The sequence below is a fragment of the Somniosus microcephalus genome, chromosome 9 (genome assembly GCF_052327205.1).
Source record: "Somniosus microcephalus isolate GS21.2 chromosome 9, FLI_Smic_1.0, whole genome shotgun sequence".
Lineage (NCBI taxonomy): Eukaryota > Metazoa > Chordata > Chondrichthyes > Squaliformes > Somniosidae > Somniosus > Somniosus microcephalus.
In genome coordinates, this window is record NC_140995.1 from 108,679,361 (window position 1) to 108,701,959 (window position 22,599).

Here is a 22,599-nt window from a genome sequence, read left to right on the forward strand (position 1 = left end):
ACTTGCTCTTTATAAATGGGTATATGATTTTGTTGCACATAAAAGCTGAATTCCAGAGGTGAGGTGAGGGTGACTGCCCGTGACATCAAGGCAGCATTTGACCAAGTGTGGCATCAAGGAGCCCTAGTAAAACTGAAGTCAATGGGAAACGGGGAGAAAACTGGAGAAAACTGGCTGGAGTCATATCTAGCACAAAGGAAGATGGCTGTGGTGGTTGGAGGTCAATCATCACAGCCCCAGGACATCGCTGCAGGAGTTCCTCAGGGCAGTGTCCTAGGTCCAATCATCTGCTTCATCAATGACCTTCCCTCCATCATAAGGTCAGAAGTGGGGATGTTTGCAGATGGCACAATGTTCAGTGCCATTCGCAACTCCTCAGATAATGAAGCAGTCCATGCCCGCATGCAGCAAGACCTGGATGACATTCAGGCTTGGGCTGATAAGTGGCAGGTAACATTCGCACCACACAAGTGCCAGGCAATGACTATCTCCAACAAGCGAGCGTCTAACTACTGCACCTTGACATTCAATGGCATTACCATCGCCAAATCCCCCACCATCAATAGCCTGGGGGTCACCAATGACCAGAAACTTAACTGGACCAACCACATAAATACTGTGGCAACAAGAGCAGGTCAGAGGCTGGGTATTCTGTGGCAAGTGACTCACCTCCTGACTCCCCAAAGTCTTTCCAACATCTACAAGGCACAAGTAAGGAGTGTGATGGGATACTTTCCACTTGCCTGGATGAGTACAGCTCCAACAACACTCTAGAAGCTCGACACCATCCAAGACAAAGCAACCCGCTTGAATGACACCCAATCCACCACCTTAAACATTCACTCCCTCCACCACCGGCATACCGTGGCGGCAGTGTGTACCATCTACAAGATGCACTGCAGCAACTCGCCAAGGCTTCTTCGACAGCACCTCCCAAACCCGCGACCTCTACCACCTAGAAGGACAAGGGCAGCAGACGCATGGGAACTCCACCATCTCCAAGTTCCCCTCCAAGTCGCACACCATCCTGACTTGGAAGTATATCGCAGATTCTTCATCGTTGCTGGGTGAAAATCCTGGAACTCCCTCCTTAACAGCACTGTGGGAGTACCTTCACCACACGGACTGCAGCGGTTCAAGAAGGTGGCTCACCACCACCTTCTCAAGGGCAACTAGGGATGGGCAATAAATGCTGGTCTTGCCAGCGACGCCCACATCCCATGAACGAATAAAAAATTTTTAAAAAGCACCCCTCTACCTGGCCCCATCTACCTCCCCCCCACCCACCCACCCACTCACCCACCACCATGAGCCTTGATTCAGGTTTGACATATTGGGCTATAAATTCGTCTTGCACGGTAGCTCAGAATGAGCAATAGTGAATCCTCCACCCGCTTTACTCTCCACCCGATTTTCCTTTCCATTGACCTCAAATGGAAAATCGGCTGCCGATTAGCCATTGCCCATTTTGCACTACTGCCCAAAATGAATTTATACTCCTTTGATCCTCCGCTGTTAGCACGCACTTCTTAATCAGTGATTCAGATGTAATGTGCTGCGTGAATTTCAGAGTTTTAATTTCTATCCTATCTTTGAAGTCTTAGTTACCAGGTTAAATTATGAATTATTTACCACTTTCATTTCTTTTCACAGTTCCTCGGGTAAAGGGATTCTGTCTGGTCATGCAGATGGCACTATTGTGCGTTACTATTTTGATGATGAAGGGGCGGGTGACTCGCAGGTATTGTATTAGTTTAAATGGCATAAATAGTAAGTAAAGGGTATGATCAACCTCCAATGGGCTTTACTGTTTTTGTCTATGGTGACACTCCAGTGACTTACAAAACTGTCAGGGACAGATTCATAGGTGTTAAAATCCATTAAATGATCTGAGAAACTGAATAGTACTCACCTACATTTGATACATTTAATAGATTTAGGGAAAAGATTTTGGTTGAAAATAAATAGGACAAATCTGATTTGGCTAAAACCTCAATATTTCTTTCCAAATGGCCAAAAGAGCTTAAGATATGTAGGTTTTGCTGCACATCAGTATAACATGAATATTGACTTGTACTTTGGGTAAATTGTAGATTATGACTCAATAAATGTAGTAATTACATCACAATTGTTAATCCTTCACTGAAGGGGCTACTGCACAGAGCATCCTAACCACCGATGTCTGCTATAATGCCCAATAATTACAAAAAAGAATGAAAAGGCAATAAAATTATCTATGCCAACTACAGTATACATCTATCCATAATCTACATATGCTTGTTTTATATATTAAAAATGTTGGCCCTGAAATTGCGGTCGACGGCGTAGCTAAGGAGTATGCCGCCGACCTCTGAACAAAATCCACACTTACCTCATGCATACCCCCCTTCGTGAAGTTGCTTTTAGAAGCTACTGAAAAATATTCCAGTAGTTCAACTGACTGTGTGATACTGATAAGAGCATAAGAACATAAGAAATAGGAGCAGGAGTAGGCCATTCAGCCCCTCAAGCCTGCCCTGCCATTCAGTAAGATCATGGCTGATCTTCTACCTCAACTCCACTTTCCTGCACTATCACCATATTCCATTGATTCCCTTAATATCCAAAAATCTATAGATCTCTGTCTTGAATATACTCAACAACTCAACCCCCACAACCCTCTGGGGTAGAGAATTTCAAAGATTCACCATCCTCTGAGCGAAGAAATTTCTCCTCATCTCTGTCCTAAATGGCCGACCCCTTATTCTGAGACTGTGACCCCTGGTTCTAGACTCCCCAGCCAGGGGAAACATCCTCCCTGCATCTACTCTATCAAGCCCTGTAAGAATTTTGTATGCTTCAATGAGATCACCTCTCATTCTTCTAAACTCTAGAGAATATTGGTCTCGTCTACTCAGTCGTAGGACAATCCCCCAATCCCAGGAATCAGTCTGGTGAACCTTCGTTGCACTCCCTCTATGGCAAGTATATCCTTCCTTAGGTAAGGTGACCAAAACTGTACACAATACTCCAGGTGCGGTCTCACCAGGGCCCTATATAATTACAGTAAGACGTCTTTACTCTTATACTCAAATCCTTTTGTAATAAAGGCCAACATACCATTTTCTTTCCTAATTGCATGCTGTACCTGCATGTTAACTTTCAGTGATTCGTGTACAAGGACACCTAAATCCCTCTGAATACCAACATTTCCCAATCTCTCACCATTTAAAAAATACTCTGCTTTTCTATTTTTCATACAAAAGTGGTTAACTTCACATTTCTCCACATTGTATTCCATTTGCCATGTTCTTGCCCACTCACTTAGCCTGTCTATATCCTCTCTTTGCATCCTCCTAGCTTTGTATCATCAGCAAACTTGGATATATTACATTTGGTCCCCTCATCCAAATCATTGATATAGATTGTGAATAGCTGAGGCCCAAGAACTGATCCTTGCGCTACCCCACTAGTTACAGCCTGTCAACCCAAAAATGACCCGTTTATTCCTACTTTCTGTTTTCGGTCCATTAACCAATCCTCAATCCATGCTAGTATATTACCTCCAATCCCATGTGGCACCTGCTCGAATGCCTTCTGAAAATCCAATTATACCACATCCACTGGTTCCCCCTTATCTATTCTGCTAGTTACAACCTCAAAATAACAGATTTGTCAAAGATGATTTCCCTTTCATAAATCCGTGTTGACTCTGCCCAATCTTATTATTATTTTCTAAGTGCCCTGTTAGCACATCCTTAATAGTAGATTCTAACATTTTCCTTACTACTGATTTCAGGCTAACTGGTCTGTAGTTCCCCATTTTCTCTCTCCCACCTTTCTTAAATAGTGGGGTTACATTTGCTGCCTTCCAATTCGCGGGAACCGTTCTAGAATCTATGGAATTTTGGAAGATGCATCCACTATATAGCCACCTCTTTTAAAACCCTAGGATGTAGGCCATCAGGTCCAGGGGATTTATCAGCTTTCAGTCCCATTAATTTCTCCAGTACTATTTTTTTACTAATACTAATTTCTTTCACTTCCTCATTCTCGCTGGACTCTTGGTTCTTCACTATTTCCAGGAGGCTTTTTGCGTCTTCTTCCGTGAAGACAGACACAATGGCTGCGATTTTGCCAGTGCTCAGTGGGCGGGTTTGGAGGCGGGTCAGAGGTTAAATTCGTTTTGATTGACGGTGGGTTCCAATCCCGCTGTCAACTCGCCTCCAAACAACCTTCTCAAGTGTCAGGTCCCCGATTTGCAAATGGACCCGACACCTAGCGGCGGGAAGCGGATTAAAGGCAATTACCTGCCTATTAATGGGTACTTGTCAGTAGTTTTCAGCCTGTTTTTGGATTTTCCCGCTTCTGTTTCGGGTTTCCCGATGTCCGGACACCATGCCAGGTTAGTGTGGCGGTGTTGTGAATCTGCTGTAATGTTTGTGGAATGATGACAGCTGCAGAAGTGATGTGAAGGATCCAATGTTGCACACGGTGAGTTTCAGAGCAAAGAAAATGTTGGTTATTTGTAGGGGGTTGACGTGTGCCCAGTCAGCTTCGCCTCTGACTGTCTCTGAGCGGTTCGAATCGCTCCCACACCCCCTGGGTTCTAGACACCGGACTTAGGTACAGGCGGCGATACAGAAAAACTAGTAGACAAGTGGTTCGGTGCAAGCAAACTGTAATTTTTATTAAAGGCAGAATAAAACACAATACTGAGAATTACTAAGCTGATTACAGGCATATAAAAATAATACACTTTTATATGGGAATGGGGAACACACGGCACATCGAGGGAAACAAATACATTAAAATCCCCTTATCCTTAACCTACCCCTATACCTAACTAGATTAAGCTATGAGTGGCCAGGGATTTATGCTCACCAATTCGAAACCTGTTGACTTTTAACGGTTGCGATTTTTGGGGTCCGCTCTTGCTGTCCTTTGGGGTATCTCGTCGCCACGTGGTCACAGGGCGCGGCGGTGGAGTTGTTTATGCGAATCACCCTCCTTTTCCATAGCTAACGTTGTCGCCGAGTCGCGCCTTCATCGTCTTCTTCTTCCTCGGGCGGTTTAGTCGTTGCCGAGTTTTTAAAACGGTTGGGGCTCGGTTGGCGGTTTATATTGTTAAACTGATTTTACTACCCATGCTTCGAACACCAGTTTATTCGTCAAACACCAGCTTATAACTAGGCGTTTGGCCCCCAATGTGTCTTTTCGCTGCCCTTCTCTGCCTTTATCAGTTTACCGTATTCTTTGTCTCGTCTCGTCTGCCTGTTTGTGGCCTGTGTGTCCTGTGTGGTTTTGAACTCTGGTCTCATTCTCCTCCCGTGTTGGGCCCTCGGTGTAGTAATGGGCGTCCTTGGTGTTGAGCAGTGTGGGGAGCAAGAAGAGAACCCGCCACGAGGCCAGGGCACGAGAACGAGAGGCAGCAGGCCAACGGCCAAACGATAAGGGGCAAAAGCAAGAGCGCTAAGAGACCGATCACTACCGATGGGCCTACAATTATACCCGATTCTTCATTCCTTATCTGCGCGCCAAACCAGGTCAGTCCTTTGTCTAACTTTTGGCGGGCTCGTTTAAAATGATTACAGCCATTTACTTTAACGACTTCTGGAGTGGTTGTCTCCGTGTTTAATGGCTTCGATGTCCTGGCTGTTTGTCATTTATGAAACTTAATTGTCCTTATCCTGGTTTGATGGCTACTGTGAGCTGTTACCGATTAAATATGCAGAAACCTAATGGCCTCGATTTAGGCCCATTCTAACCTGATCTGTTTCAAGGTGAATGAATGCATATTCGGTGTTTGCTTTAGCTGTCTGGCTCCACAAAGTCTCTTCACAGATTTATGCATTTTAGGTTTAGTTTCAGGCTATTGAAAAAGTGCCTGCCTGTTTGCAGGGCCTTGCTTTTAAAATCCTGTACTTTTGGTCACGAGGTTGTAGAAGCCATTTTGGATACCCTTTTTACCAACTTGTCCATAGAGGGTCCCTTTATCCATAACTTTTGGGGAATGTGGGAATTTTGAGAACCCTACAACTGAATTTTTTAAACATTTACAGATTTCTTTAGCTTACAAGTTTTTAAATCCAACTATATGTCCAGTGCCACCTCATTGGGAGACCCTCTCTCACCAGTGACAGATTGCTTCTGTCATCTCACCTGCAGCTGTCATCTATTCCAGCATATGGAGGGAGTTATTGGAGAGCCTGGGTGCAAGAGGCCACTTTTGTGCAGTGATCGTCAGTATTTTTAGCACCTCAATGCTGTCAAACACTGAGAAATCAACTGTCAAAATAAAGTTGTGCATGGTCCCTTTAAGGAAACTGGCTGATGACACGTCATCAAATGACGTCATCAGACCCACTTCCTGTTAATTGGCCGGCAAGCCCGTAGGGCGGGCTTAACAAGGTCAATCAAGGTAAAATCATGTCTGTGGAGCGGAGGCAGCTGGGGGCGGGACAGGAAGCTGGAAACCAGCTGTACCGCACCCATACCGGCACCAATGACAAAATCGCGGCCAAAGTATTTGTTTAATTTCTCTGCCATTTCCTTACTCACCATTATAATTTCACCTGTCTCAGCCTGTAAGGGACACACGTTTACGTTTGCTAATCTTTTCCTTTTTACATACCTATAGAAGCTTTTACAGTCTGTTTTTATGTCTCTTGCTAGTTTACTCTCATTCTATTTTCCCTTTCTTTATCAATTTCTTGGTCCTCCTTTACTGAATTCTAAATTCCTCCCAATCCTCAGGCTTACTACCCTTTTTGGCAACATTATAAGCCCCTTCCTTTGATCTAATACTATCTTTAACTTCTCTTGTTAGCCACGGTTGGATTACTTTTCCTATGGGGCTTTTGTGCCTTAAAGGAATGTATATTTGTTGTAAATTATATATTAATTATTTAAATGCTAGCCATTGCTTGTCTACTGTCATACCTTTTAATGCAGTTTCCCAATCTACCTTAGCCAACTCACCCCTTATACCTACATAGTTTGTTTTGTGTAGATTTAAGACCCTAGTTTCGGATTTAACTAAATCACTTTCACACGCAATATAAAATTCTATTATATTATGGTCACTCTTCTCTAAAGGCCCCTTTACTACAAGGTTATTAATTAACCCTTTCTCGTTACACAATACTAGATCTAAAATAGCCTGTTCCCTAGTTGGTTCCTGAACATACTGATCTAGAAAACTATCTTGTATACATTCCATGAATTTGTCCTCCACACTATTACTGCAATTGGGAACACTGCACGTGCTCAGACTGCACAATTTGAATTGATCTAACAGCATCACAGCTCTGAGAAGAAGTATCAAGTCTAAAGTCAAGCTTGACAAACTTTAATGAAGGCATTAAAAGACACACATGACTATTCAATGGATCAATATAATCATGTTATTGTGAAATGTGTAATTTTATGAACTTTTTATTTTTTATAAATACTTTGGACACAATAGACTTCAGTTGCTGGGAAAGAAATGGTGGATGAAAAAAACATTCAGACAGCATTTTGAGTGATTTGTGGGAACCTGGTGGGCAGATTGCACAATCAAGAAATGATGAATTTACATGGGCAAAGGTCCACATAAGAATTTAGATAGGAATAGGAATTGTATAGGTTACTCTTATATTTGCTTGTTCGGAACAAGAGAGAAGCAGAAATGAAGGAGGAAGGAGAGAGAGAGCGAGAGAGACAAAGATAATGGCCCTGAAATTGCAGTGTGTGTCAGAGTATGCCATCGTAATCCCTTTGAAATGCTCAGTAAGTTCCAGATTTCCGCATGCGCTTGCGTTGACGGGCCATCTGTGGCGGGGGGGGGGGGGGTCCAAAAAACAATCACTGGCACAGAGTTGGGCTATTTGCCCGGCAACTGGCCAGGAATTGCCCACGTAAGTCTTACGGTTGATGCAAGCAGGTGTAGGGTCTACCTGCCTCAGTGTAAGAGGATATCTACGGCTTAAATTATTTTTAGATCCTAAATTATGCACATACACTTTATTAAATGAGTTCGTGTAAATACAGTCTTAATGATGTATAAAATTATGAAAAAACTCAAATTTTTATTGAGGTTGGTGCAATGAAGAAACTTATGAATAAAATTCCAATTCTGTACATTGTATAATTATTAGATTTTGGGATTTCATTGCATATCATTAGGGGATTCCCATCATCAATGATTGAAATAGAATTCTGCTTACTAATTGGAGGACTGGGCCCATGAGATCCCAGGTACGCTTCTGAACTGCCTGCATCCCTGGGATCCGTGGACGATTGCGCTGCCTTCCGCCTGGAGGCCTGAGACCGCAACTTTTCGCAGCCTGGGCGCCAGGCGGTACTTTTGTAATTGTTTCCCTGGTCAGAGGTGTACTCCGGAGGTACACCTCCGACCACAATTTCTAGACCAATTTTTTTTGTATACTTCCGAGTACAAGTATCCATGATTAGAGTGTTGCAAGAAGCCATGAGAATGTTTTGCTGGGGGCAGCCAGAAAAAGTCAGGGCAGGGACGGGGAACTTTGGGGAAAGGCGTTCAAGGCACAAAAGCAGCAGATGATAACTTGAAGTAAAAATGTGAAATGCTGGAAACACTCAACAGGTCAGGCAGCATCTGTGGAGAGAGAAACTGAGTTAACATTTCAGGTCGATGACCTTTCATCAGAACCCCATCAGATGGTAACTTGGGATTGGCTCTTGGAAGTGGAGGAATGCTGGTTAAACTAGGCTGAACTGAGGCAGCAAAAAGAAAAGGAGAAGCGAGAAGCTTTGGAGAGTGGATGGCCAATGGCCCTATGGCTGAGTTCCACGGTGCGTCAGGAGGGAGCATAGATAGAGGCTCAGTAGGAAAAATAAATTTTGGAAGGGAGAAATGAAAGGAAGGAGTTAATTATATTGAAATATATATAAAAAAAACAGCAGCAGCAAAGTTAATACTGGTGACTTACCAATTGTCCTCAGAATTAAGTAATTATGGATTTATGCTACTGTAGCGGTACCACCGAGTGTCCCTTACTTATAATTCCCTTTAACTTTAACTATGTTTATATACAGTTTGCATGTACGGGGCGTTGCCTCTTTAAGAACACGACCTAACGCAATGACGTCACGTCGCGCATCACGTGACTCACCCAAACGCGGGCTAACGCGATGACGTCACGTCGCGCATCACGTGACTCACCTAAACGCGAGCCGGCCCAGCTCGGCCTCCCGCGACAATCGCCGGCCTAGCTCGGCCTCCCGCTCCTGCGGCAATCGCCGGCTCAGCTCGGCCTCCCGCGACTTCAGCCGCAACGGCCAGCTGCAGTGCCGGGAGAACGCGATGACGTCATCGCGCCATTCACATGACTGCCCAAGCACGGGAAAATGCGATGACGTCATCACGCAATCCACAGGACTGCCGAGTCAGTCCTCGTGGCGTCCCCACTGGGGAAAGACCTGTTCCACGACTCTCCTCTCTCCTGCATCGTTCTACATTGTTTGCTGTACTTCATCTTATCCAACATTAAAATCCTGTTTGTTGTTCTTCCGAGTCAAGCGCCGCTATTTGTTAGGAATACACCTATTCCTACACTACCCCAATTTTTACAGAGATTTACTGCCTGTAATTCTAGAGAGACTTATTTACTGACTCCGATTTCTATGTTACACTGGTCATTTTATCCAGGATTTTTTTTCAGCTTTTACTGGCCATGTTCTGCTCAAACAAAGACAGTAGTAGATTATAATCTGTATAAAGGAAGCCAGTCATTTAACATTAAATCACAAGCAGAACACTTTAACATTGCAAACTCCTATTACAGTGTAACCACCTACAAGCGTAACAGTTACCGCAGGTAAATGTGAATAGTTTTATAATGGATTTTCTCATCGAGATTGGGTGACATTGGAGTTTTCAAATCATTTTAAAAAGGAATGCGATGACCCACTTAGAGATTTTAATGTCTATACATATATAAAAGATCTTACATCGGCACTCAGTTTCTGCTAACTTTTTTAGTTATAAATTCCTATGTCCACATGTATAATCTGAAATTGTCAATGTAAATTTGTCATGCTGTAATTGCGCCCTTCCCCAGTGGAGGCACTGCAGCGCCACCACTAGCGGAAGGGTATAATTCCAGCATGACAAGTTTATATAGGCTGTTTCCATTATAAATGTACACATAGAAGTTTACAGTGGAAATATAAAAATAGTATGTATGACTTTAAAATAGGGACTGAATTACATTGCACTCCTTCCCTTTAACCCCCTTTCACCTGAAGACTACATTTTGTCCTGACTCCCCATGTGCCATGCCCACAGGAAGTTGACTAGTGTACTAGATATATCTGTTGCTAATTTTAAATTAATCAGCAGTATTTCTGAAGCCAGCACAGATACCATAGAGACTCTATGGTAGTGCTTTGCAATGTAAGAAGTGAGCAACAGTGTTCCAGGGATCAGGTTTATTTTGACAGCACAGGACAATAAAAGACAGTGACGTCTTTGTTGTTCTGCCATTTTGAGGAGAATAGTAAATCTTGTAAAATCTGTAAATATACTGTTTGTACTGCATGCTGTTTATTTACCAGTTTATTATTAACTAAACTTGTCTGTTGGTTTATAGTTTGACCCTCAGCCTGATGGAGTGTATATTCAAGGAGATCACATAGGGACAAGTGATATGTTGCAATAAGTGGAATACAGTGGCAAAGGTTCTCTGTTCAATCATTGGGTCTCATTACATTTACCTAGATATTGAACGTTCTGGTTCAGTGGGGCACAAAGTCCGCTTATTGGTGCGGCTGGTGATGCTAAACCCAAAAATAATTTTTAGCATAAAAACCCCAAAATGTAACACCTACCCATCACTAAGACCACCATTTTCCACAATCAGAACATCATTGTCCTCTTCCCTTCTCCCACTGCTGCTGAAATCCTCATCCATACCTTCATCACCTCCAGGCTCAACTTGTCCAATAACCTCTTGTCAGACTTCCATTCTTCATCCCTACATAAGCTCCAACTTGTCTGCAACTATTTTACCTGCATCCTGTCCTGCTTGTCTTAACTGACCTGTCCATTGGCTCCCATCCTCCAATGCATTGAAACTCTTGTGCTCATTTACAAATCCCACCACATCCTTATCCCTTACCCCAAACCTCTGCAGCTTCCTCCTGCTTTATGTGCCTTTACAGATCCTCTGGTCTTCCAACTTTGGCCTCCTTCGCAATTTCTCTGCCCCCATGCCACCATTGATGGCAGAGCCTTCAGCCATCTGGGCTCCCTGCCCTGGAGCTCTCTCCCTATCCTCTCTGCCTTGTTGCCTCTCTTACCCCACCTTCATGAGCTTCTTTAAAAACTTCCCTCTTCGACTATGTCTTTGATCTCCTTCCCAATTCCTGTCCTATTGCTCAGCATCTCTTTTTGTCTCTGAAGCAGCTCAGTGCTTATATTATGTTAAATGCATTATATAAATGCAGGTAGTTGATGTGACCCTTTTGAGCGGCGTGCAATAAAGAGAGAAGGAAAGCTACCCTGTTGGCATTGGCGAGAGAAAATCTGTTAAATTGAGAAGACCGGAGGGTCAGAGAGACCGATTTGAGCCAGGGGGAGAGAGAGAGACTCTATTCAGCTGCAATGGGACGAGTGGGGGAAGGAGGGGAGAGAAATCCTGCTGCTGACAGGATAGCTTGGAGTGGAAGGGATAATTATTGTTGGATTGCAAGCCCATGTAATAAAACTGATTATTCTCCAACTTAAGGTAAGCAAATGCATATGAGCAACGTTCCCGCTAAGCTGCGGCCATCTGGAGGTCCCGCGCAGGCCGCTCATCAGCTTTTACATTGAAGAAACAGCACTCCCTCAGTACTACACTGGATTGTCAGCCTAGATTTTTGTGGGGCTTGAACCCACAAACTTCTGACTCCGAGGCAAGGGTGCTACCGACTGAGTCACGTCTGACACTATCTCATCCTTGAGTTCAGAAGATGGTTCTCAATAACTCATGCCATGGTTTGTGACATTATCCAAACACCTCGATGAGATTTCTGCTTGGAAATCATTTCTAGACACTCAATATTCTGTGCGCATAATGTATTGCCTGTTTTTATTGTAAGGTAACTAAATTTCTTAAGTGTTCACATATATATTTTGTGTGGGTTGATTCTAATTTCTATGATGAAATCAGTGGAACCAAGAAAAAGAAAATAATCTTAACTTGAGGCTAACTAATATTGGCTTTTCCAGCACAATTAGTGTAAGTTAATATCCTTTTAACAAAATAAATCCCATGGTTCTGTAGTAAAGCTATTTGCCTCATAGTCCTGTGGTCATAGGTATTCATTTGACTGTTTCTAAATCCATTTTCTCACTGGTACATTTTATTTGATAAGTCAATGCTGTGGTTGCTGTCCAATGTTCAGAAGCCTCACTCATTTGCAATCTATGCCTCCATTTACCAGTCTGAGGAAATATTGATAGATGTACATTTCATTTATCTTGAGATAAAAAATAAATCAATTTTTTGTAATACTGTAATGCTGTCTACTGTTAAAATGGTACCTTATTAAATTGTGAAATGCAACTTTTTTGTTTCAGGGTAAGCTAGCTACACACTGTTGTCCACCTTATGCCTTAGCTTGGGCTGTAAATAGCATTGTAGCTGCTGGATGTGATAAGAAGATCATTGCCTATGGAAAGGAGGGCCACGTTATCCAACAGTTTGATTATGGCCGAGATACTGCCGAAAAAGAGTTCACAGTAGCTGCCACTAGCCCTAGTGGTCAGTCTGTAGTCATTGGCAGCTATGACAGGTAAAATGATAAAGAAATTACATTTATTGTTGAAATGTTTTGGCATTTTGTTGTGCAAGATTATGCCAATAAAGGATTTAAATAATGTATCCTTACTATGGCGGTTATATAAAATATACTAACCATTTCTTCCAATGTTTTCCCCATGTTGAATTGAGGATGCTGGGGGGCAGTACTTTCATGTTTCCCAATTAAAATTTCCTAAGTTCCTATCCACATCAATAGTAAAATGTAAATAGGTTGGTGAAATTGTGAGCATGATATGTCACTTTTCTTTTACTTTAATCTCTTTTCTCACATATTTTTCTTCATCTTTTTTGGTACCTTGCCTAGTGGGCATTCTTCATGTGTGAACCTAGACAGTGAGATTTGACCAAGGGAGCAGCATCACAGCCACATTGACTTATTTTCTCCTAATAGCCATGCATGTGCAATTTCAATAGGGTTTGCTGAATAATGATCAGAAGCAGGGCTGACACTTTTTCTTGACACGAAGGCTGGGATTTTCCTTACTTCGGCGGGTCCGGTACGGGTGATGTCGGTTGTGGGTTGCGGCCCTGCTGCTGGCTCCATCCCGCTGCCTAAAATGAATTTACATTGATAGGACTTGTTAAGCCCGGCCAGCGCGTTTCCCGGTCCAATTAGAGGAAGCGGATCTGGTGAAGTCATTTATGATGCATTATCAGCCGGTTTCCTTAAAGGGACCATGGCCAATTTTGTTTTGACATTTGTGCTGTCCGTGTTCTACAGCATTAAGGTGCTGCAAACACTGACAATCACTGCACAGAGGTGCACGGCTGCACCCAGGTTCTCCCACAATGTCCTCCATATGCTTATGGAGGGAGTCACAGCATGCAGTGAGGTCCTCTTCTCTTCCGATGGGTGGAAGAGCCCTCAGCAGGAGACCAACACAACATGGTTGCACATTGCAGAGGAGGTCACAAACAGGGATGTCTTCAGGAGGACCTGGGTGCAGTGGCGCAAACCTTTCAATGATCTCATTAGATCACAAAGCATTAGTACAAAGCCACACTCGCCTTCATTCTCCTGTGCCTCTCATCACATTCCCATCACTCTGCCTTCCCAACCCTACTCCTGCACCTCCTCACTCACACCAACTTACCTTGCACCTCCACCCATCCCTCTCTATCTATATTATCACATTCCCATCTCACTAGCCACCCCTCACACTCACCCTCATCGCAGTGCAATCATACCAACTAACAACACACAAGGGTAGCCACTTGGGTGTTTTATCCAATGTTTATGTAAAGTTTGTGTTAATGTAGTGTCAAACATAAAAATCTTTATTTTCAACACTTGGACAGATTTGTGTGCACCTTTGGACGTTGCTTATTGAGTTCCAGTGAATGGTGAGACTTAGCGGTACCACCCCCCCCCCCCCCGGGCAATGGTGTGAGTGTGAAAGGAATGGCTTGGTCATTGCAGGGATGATTTATGGTGTTGGTGTGGGGTGGTGCCAACCTGGCACATCATGTGGCAGCCATATGGGTGTACAGCGTAAAGTTAACTAAATCTGACCATGATGAGGCCATCCCTGGCCTCCTGGGCAGCAATGTGGTCGGGTGCTGATGTCCTGTGTAGCATCAGGTGATTGCGGAGAAGGTTGTTGTTGTTGGTGCTGCTGGTGTGCCTGGTGCTGCTGGTGTTGGGGCTGATCATGGTCGGATTCTGAGGACCAAGGTGAGACAGTATAAACAGCACCCATGTTGATGGAATAGATGGCAGGTGAAGCAGAGGTGACAGAAGCATTCGCCCGCGGGAAGCCTCCGACCGCAATTTCCAGCCTATTTTTCTTGTATGCAACACATAAACCAGCTCTCGTAGGCAAACCGGCACTTGCTATCGAATGCTGCGAGACTTTATGTGCAAAGTGATTTGGAATAGTGTGCCCAAGGCGAACAATAGACCCATTTATTTTCTCTCGATAACACTTAGGATTTGTACTGCATACCCACATCACTTCAGAAGATGAATGGACTTATTTTTTCAGACTAATCTAATTTTGGACATTTTCCTCATTGTGGTCTTGCATCTAATTGATGCAGCAATTCCATTCAGTATAGACAACTACACTGGGTTTGCTCATCATTTGTATGTTATTAATTTTATCATGAAGATGTGTGTTTTTTTTAAAGTAGGAAAAAGCTTGCTACCTGTTTTGGACATTGTTGTAAGTTACTAATTTATGTTCGCTAGCCTAAATCGGGTGCTTTTTTTGCAGGCTCAGAGTGCTAAACTGGAGTCCTCGTAGAAGTGCATGGGATGAGTCTAGACCAAAAGAGATCCCAAATCTTTACACCATTACTGCCTTAGCCTGGAAAAAGGATGGTTCTAGACTATGTGCGGTTAGTATTCAAAACAAAATCTGCTTCATCAACAGCTGTTTTTGAGCTTCTAAAATACAACTTTCAGCAAATCCATTTTTATACATGAAAGATAAATACAATGACTTCATCATATTACCTCCTGGATGGTTTAAAACAAATGTTTAACTTCCTACTATGGGATAAATTTATGATGGGATATATTTTTCTGTTTTAGCAGAAAAAATAAACATGAGTAAAAAGCGGTGTTTCCCATTTTATACCCATGTTAGTTTTTTTGTTAAAATTACAGAAGAGGAAAATATTATACATCCCCTGTCGTGTTTAATTTACAGGGCACTCTTTGTGGAGGTGTGGAACAGTTTGATTGCTGTCTGCGTAGATCTATCTACAAGAACAAATTTGAAATGACGTATGTTGGCCTCAGTCAGGTAGGTAGCAAAAATTGGCTTCCCTTTTACCACTCATGGTGTAGTTCAAGCAGTTAGCTTTGGAATTTGTATTTATAAATGAAAGTAAAAATAATTATACAATACTAATAGTTTAACGCAAAATTCAGATATTTGTAACAAAATGTAATCAGCCAAGCCTCCTCCCCTCACACATTGGCCCCAATTTTCCTGGAGCCGTCAGGCGGGGTTTCAGGCGGGCGGGGGTTGAAAATCGCAGAAATAGGGGGTCGCGACTCCCCGCCCCGTCCGACTTTCGCCCCGTTGTTTCAGCGTGACCCGAATCAGTCCCGCCCGCAGCAGGCTCAACTGGTCGGCGGGAGCCTAATGAGCAATAATTGGCATCTGTAATCCTATTTTAAGGGGCCCTTGCAATTTTCAGCCTTTCCCCACGCTAAACGCGCCTGGTGGGAACACCGCTGATGAAACCTGGCGTGAACAATATTGGCTCGCTTACTTTCAGCTGCAGGTCAATCAGAAAAGAAGAGATTTAATCAGACAGCATTTGTAGGTTGCAGGACCTTGTTGTTTCAAGCTTGGGGCAACTTGTTCAAGGCTTAGGCACAGCTGTGGAAGGTTGGAGCCTCACACACTTCTCCAGTGTGAGCTCCTGTGAAGCACCGCTCGGCACCCTCACTCAGCGCTTCCTCAACGGAGGCATCTACCAGAAGTATGGGAGGCCTTTTTTCCCTTCCCTTCATGCCATTAGAGGAACCCCAGCAGCAGAGGCATCAGCAGCAGAACCAGGAGCATCAGCAGCAGGAGCGCCAGGCTGCTGCTCACTCACCTGAAGCTGCACAGGCCAGAAGGGGCCAGCGCTTGGATGTGGCTTGAGAGCGCCTTGCTGCGCATCAGGAGGCCATGGGGACCCGTATCTGCATTGGCAGTCCTACTCAGAAGGACTTTCATGAAGGTCTGGTTTCTCTGTTCAATAGATGCCCATCGCTCCTCAAGAGATGTCATTCTATAATGAACACGCACCATGTTTTCCATACCCTGGCGACTTATCTCCTCCAGGGAGGGTGCCAACCTTTGCATGGTGATGCGTTCATGCGCCAATGACTACGCAAAGGCTCAGCTCATCTTCGCAATGGACTCCTCCATTTGCGCCACACTCGCAGCGACCCTGGAGACAAAACCTGCCAGAGACTCCTGCATCTGTGCATGGAGATCCATCACCTCTTTTGCGGATGGACCCAGAGGCAGAGGGTCGACATGCAGCTGAGCTGGCAGAGTCCTGTGCCCTCCGATGAGGACTCTCCACTGCTGTCCCTGTCTCCACAATCTGCTGATGCTCACTTGTGAGCTGTGAAACACCAGGTGACAACACTACTCTATGTCCCGAAGGTCCCCGTGAGGTGCGAGTGTCTGCGCTGGTGCTGGGTGCGCTTACTTCTGCTGACGCTGCGCCCTCAGAGGTTGGAGCTTCCTCTGAGGAGTCTGGCTGCACAGCCTCTTCCTCCTCCAAAGTGGGGACAGGGGCTCTGGATGGTACTGTGGGGGAGTAAAGGAAGGAGTTAGAGATGTAATGCCAAGGTTCTTCTGGTGACTCCCAGGGAGTTGACATCTGCTGATACCTGCATCCATGCAGCCTTGGTCTCAGTGGGAGGCCTCTTTCTCCCTGACCTAGGGAAGAGGACCTCCCTGTGTGCCCTAACCCCAACCAATTATGCCTGCAGTGAAGCCTCGTCGAATTTGGAGGCAGCTTGGGGTCTGGCACTGGCCATAGCTACTGCAGGCTCCTCTGCCATCCTGTATGGTTCGTTTGGAAGCCTTCAGAGGATGCAATGCTTGCTGTGGACCTTGAAAGCACCATGAATGATGACATCATACTGTGGGGCTTTCTGACTGGAAATGGACAATTAGCAAGAGTGCCCACATGCTGGAAATAAATTGGCCAATTGAGGGAAAATTGCTTGCAGCTGGCTGACCCATTTAGATTCGTGTCGGAACCCGACATTCGGGGAACCCGACAATTCCCCGCACCTGTGGGAAAATTGGCCCCATTGTCTTTGGAAATTGTTATTATTTTTAAAACATTTTGTTTTTCATGCAGATTTTGTTTATGCCCAGCCTAATATTTCACTGTTTCAATAACTTCAAAGTCATGATTCATAGGACCTAATGTCTGTACCCATGGCTTTGTGACTGTGATTAATTCCAGTATTGCATCCTAAAGTATTGCCTTACATGGTACAAACATTAGGTCCTATGAATCATGACTTTGAAGTTATTGAATGTCTTGATGAACTGTATTCAGTAGACTGCGTATTATATTACTTTGTCATGTAAAGACACCTATTTATTTTAAACACTCCATAAAATTAAATGAATAAAAGAAACTCAGGACAGGTATCATTGCCTATTTTTTTTCAAATCAGGTTATAGTAAGGAACCTTTCAACTGGTACCAGAGTAGTGCTGAAGTCCCACTATGGGTATGAAATCGATGAAGTGAAGATCATGGGAAAAGATCGATACCTGGTGGCTCATAGCACTGACACATTGCTTCTCGGAGACTTGGCTACCAACAAACTTAGTGAGGTATTGTGTGAATTCAGACGTCTGCCTTGGGTGTTATATTTACCTTTTTTTTTTAAAGCTTGAAGGGGTATATTCTCTCTTTTTCAATCTGCATTACTCACCTTTTTTTCTTGTAGTAATGCACACCAAGAATAGATTGTTATTGAAGTTAGATTCTTTTTCTTCTCTTCAGGGTCATTGGGTCCAAGGCTGGCCTAAGAGGTCTGCCGTGCTCTTGTTTCCACCGCGGTCCCCAGCTGAGCACCCTATCAAGGGGTGCAGGCTTGCACAGGGGATGCGCCTAGGCCCAGGACACGTGGCCGGTTTTCAGGCTTGCTAGGTGCAGTGCACTTCTATAACTGTGTGACTCCTGAGAGAGCCTTGAATGTCTCTTAATTTTTTAATTTTATCTTCCAAATTTTCTGCCCTCCTCTCCTGAAGATACTCACTCCTGGGTTGCAGTTCCAGGAGGACCAGCAAATCTTTATTAACCCACCTATGTGAGCCTAGATGGTGTTGGCAGGATATTTAACTATAAAGGGTATCACATCTGTGGCTGATTCTCTTCTCAGTCAGTGTTCACACAAGGATGTTTTTCCCCATGGGTAACTAGACAGTGGGGACACTGGCTCATTTGCAACTGCATTGCAAGAGTAGTGTTAAGATTTGGTTGTAGTATTCCAAGAAGGAATATATTTCTTTCAGTGCTTCTGGTGAGACAGCTCAGTGACATTGTACTAATAGACTGTGCCAGAGTGGTAGGAATGGGTTCATACCTGTGATTTTCACACATTGTTAAATTTGTGATTTTAGCTGAGGCACCTGCTTGGGAGGAGGGTGACTTAACTTTTATGGTTGTTGTATACGTTGTGATGGCCAATACCAGAGTAACATTGATTCAGATCTGGGAACAGGTCACTTGTTTACTGTGTCAGCCTTGGAATGGTGTAATGGGCAAGGAAGAGAGAGAATTAAAAATACTTATTTATTTAGGCTTCACAATGATGTGGGTACAATATTAGCATATCAATGTTTATTGGGCATGAAATTCCTCCGTCCACTTTCTCAAATGAGGCATTTGCATTTTTATTTAAGGAATTTCATACAAGCCTGTTTGTGTACACATATTGCAAGTGGTAATTCCAAGGTGAGAATTAACATTTTTTTCACCTTTTTGTGAAATACCATATCTGCAAACAGCAAAATTACCCCGAATACCCATAGAGTAAATTGGTAATCTCACTTCAAGTGAAAATGTTCATAACTTCTGCTTTGTTTTAGGTTGCTTGGCAAGGGTCTGGTGGAAATGAAAAGCTTTACTTTGATAATGAAAGTGTAAGTTTTGCTTCACTTTGAAATTGTTATGTTAAATGTGTGTTTGGTCACAAAAATATATTTTTGTTTTGTATGAATGAAACATGGGTACATGCTATTCTTGGTAAGCTTTTAATGAGAAGAAGCTGAGTTGAAATGTTTATTTTCCACTGCAGAATATCTGATATATGTCTTACAATGAAGAGATTAAGTTAATTTAAAAAAAGAAAAATTGTAATTTAAGGATAAGTTTGCTGCTTACTGCATTTGGTGACATTTAGTTTTTGGACCAGAATCAGGCCATACTACAGGCACATGCAAACCTCATCAGCATCGATTACATACTTAAATTTGATCCCGTTGTGAATTTCACATCTTAAGGCAAGGCTTCAATCACAACATGCACCTCGCCCAAATTAAATGGCTGTAGCAGGAATCTGGAGACCTGGTTGTTTGAATCGTTTTTAATGTTTTTTATTTTGTGTTTACAAATACATTTTGCTGCATTTCTTTTCCATTCAATTGTTGAGTTTGCTGGGTGATCTGCCATTTTTTTAAATTTAATTCTTTTTTCGCCAATACTTTTTTTTTCATTATTTTTTGGCTGCTGTTGTCATTTAAGTAGACTAAAATAAAGGCACAATACAAATGCAAGTTGTTGTAGTAGTAAACTATATCTATCAATTGTTTGCTCACCTCCCAAACAGTCTAGGTCCACCTGCAGTTTGTCCCCATCCTCCACTATATTAACCACTCCTACTATTTTGGTGTCATCTGCAAACGTTGATGCTCCCAGCACCTTCTTCCAGATCATTTATGAAAATGTTAAAGAATAGCAATTTCAACACCAAGCCCTGCAGGACATCAGTCACCACAGTCACTCCAATCCAGAATACTTCCCATTCACACAGGCGCCGACCATCCAGCCGCAATTCATCCCGTCTCAGCACACTGCTGCTAATACAATGTCTGCTAATTTTCTGCAATACTTTTTGATGAGTTACCTTCTCAAAAACTTAACCAGAAATCCAATTATATTGCATCTGTATTCTCACCCTTGTTTACATCTTTTGTATGTGTCATGCTTGACTGGCCTCACAAGAAGTGAATGCAGAAGTGTGGAGCACAGCCTCCTTCCAAGTTACCATTGTGAAGAATAAGTCCACTGTTCTGCTACCACCAGCCTTTTGAGCTGCTACCTTGTCATATTATAGGCTCTCCAGCCAAGTATGCTTCAGGTCAAGCTCTCTGGGAAAGCTTTACATGTGCCAAAAGCCAATTCAAATTAGGTGGATGGGTTCCTGGCAAAATATCCGGTGCAGTCTGCACTTGAACTGCCAGAGTTGATGAGCCTGTGCCATGGACCAGCTCATCTTGATTTCTGCCAATGTTGTGAAATCAGGGCTTTGGCTTTTATCCTACCAAACGTGGCCATGGTGGTCAAAATTTGACTTTTATACATTTACAACAGTGTCTTATCAACTATATGTGCAGTATTCTGAAGAAATCAGTTCAAACTACTAGCACACATCAATACTTTACTGTTCAATATTTTGTTGTAGGCAACAGTATTTTTTCATCCAACATTGGAAGATGTGTAGTAAGTGTTTTCTAAATCATGTTTAAAGTACATTTCTCTTACAGGTGTGCATGATCTTCAATGCTGGTGAATTGACACTTGTGGAATATGGCAACAATGACATTTTGGGATCTGTTAGAACAGAGTTCATGAACCCTCACTTAATCAGGTGTGGCTTATATAGATTTTTAACCCCAGGTTTTGTGTTTTGTCTCATTTAATTTACCTTTCTAAGCCTTTCATTTGTACTAATATGTATCTCTACCCAAGAAAATAAATTAATGAATGATTAGATCTTTTAACTCTTCCAGAGATTCTTCTAACTTCCAGAACTTTAACCTACTGGACTGGCTGGTTGGAAGTAAAATCTCACAATGAAGGTTAATATGAATTAGCTGGGATCTTGTCCTTTTTGTTTACCATCTTGCTCTGAATTGATACAGCTGCCAGCTTATTGATTAGCAGGTTGTTTTTCTGCCTCCCCTGGAAAGCAGGCTTCTGAGATTTGAAGCTGCTGCTTTATCTTTGAAGTGTTGGTGGCTGTGTAGATCCCACTGAATGTTGAAAATACACATGTTGTAAAATTGACTTCATTAATGGTAGTGACTATATGAATTAATGACCTTATTTTATAAAAAGCTCTAGACTGAGATGAATTGTTTTTCTCTTTCACATTATTTGACAGTGTTCGCCTGAATGAACGCAAACAAAGAGGGGTAGAAGACAATAAGAAACTGGCATATCTGGTAGATATTAAGACAATAGCAATTGGTAGGTTCAATCTAGAGTATAACTTATGGCATGGTAACTAATCAATTGCACTTTATTTCAGGGTGATTTCATATTTAATTCAATGGGTAAAGTTAGTGATGTATGTCTCCTAGTGCATGACTGCTTTACTAAAATGATGGCCTGTATTTGAAATGATGCAAATAAAGTATGAAGCATTGGCTGTTTGGCCCATAAGGACCATTACTTCCACAGGCTTTTCTCCATCATAGATTCTACCCAATAAAATCAGTCTTCTGAGGGAGGCAACCAACAAACTGCAGGTAAAACCATTGAGGAAAATAAATCTCTGCAAACTGTCTTGCTGACTCCCGAAGGTAATCAAGTAAAACTGAACTGGCCTCGCCTTCCAACCCACAGTGTCCAACTCTGGCCTGTTACACCTCCACAGATGACACGTCCATGTTTACAAAAGCATGAGAACCATGTTCCTTGGAATATTTGACCACCTGTACCTTTACTCATAACCTTTAGGCCTGTTCTTGACTTTTTAAAAGTAGCCAGTCAACATTGTGTACTTGCTTTGGTAAGATTAAAAAATAATCAAATAACCTACTTACACCTACATTAATCATTACCTCTCATCATTTTAAAGACATTGAGTAGTGATCTAGTTTCCCTTTTCTATAATGAACACCAATTGGATAAGTCTTCCATGAAACGTATGCTGAAATTATAGAGGATAGCTTGTATTGATGTGAAGGGGGTTTTCATTTTGAATCTATTCAAAATTAAAGTAGCATAATCTTACTAAGCTATTGATTCTAACAGTATGAAACTGCCTCAAACAGGTGCTGTATAATTCTGCACCATTC

General features: G+C 42.8%; 1 protein-coding gene across 2 annotated transcripts in view; it reads left to right on the plus strand.

The window, feature by feature from the left end:
• The window catches only part of ift172 (intraflagellar transport 172), a 179,456-nt gene that overhangs the window by 20,533 nt on the left and 136,324 nt on the right, over positions 1-22,599 (plus strand). The window contains exons 7-14 of one of the 2 annotated variants that reach the window (XM_085996985.1): positions 1,654-1,741; positions 12,569-12,783; positions 15,029-15,152; positions 15,467-15,562; positions 17,962-18,123; positions 19,384-19,437; positions 21,061-21,164; positions 21,681-21,766. In XM_085996985.1, the coding sequence (XP_085853111.1) occupies positions 1,654-1,741; positions 12,569-12,783; positions 15,029-15,152; positions 15,467-15,562; positions 17,962-18,123; positions 19,384-19,437; positions 21,061-21,164; positions 21,681-21,766 (929 nt within the window). Of the gene's footprint in view, positions 1-1,653; positions 1,742-11,783; positions 11,984-12,568; positions 12,784-15,028; positions 15,153-15,466; positions 15,563-17,961; positions 18,124-19,383; positions 19,438-21,060; positions 21,165-21,680; positions 21,767-22,599 lie in introns of those variants that run through there. The other variant, XM_085996986.1, reaches the window with a different exon arrangement.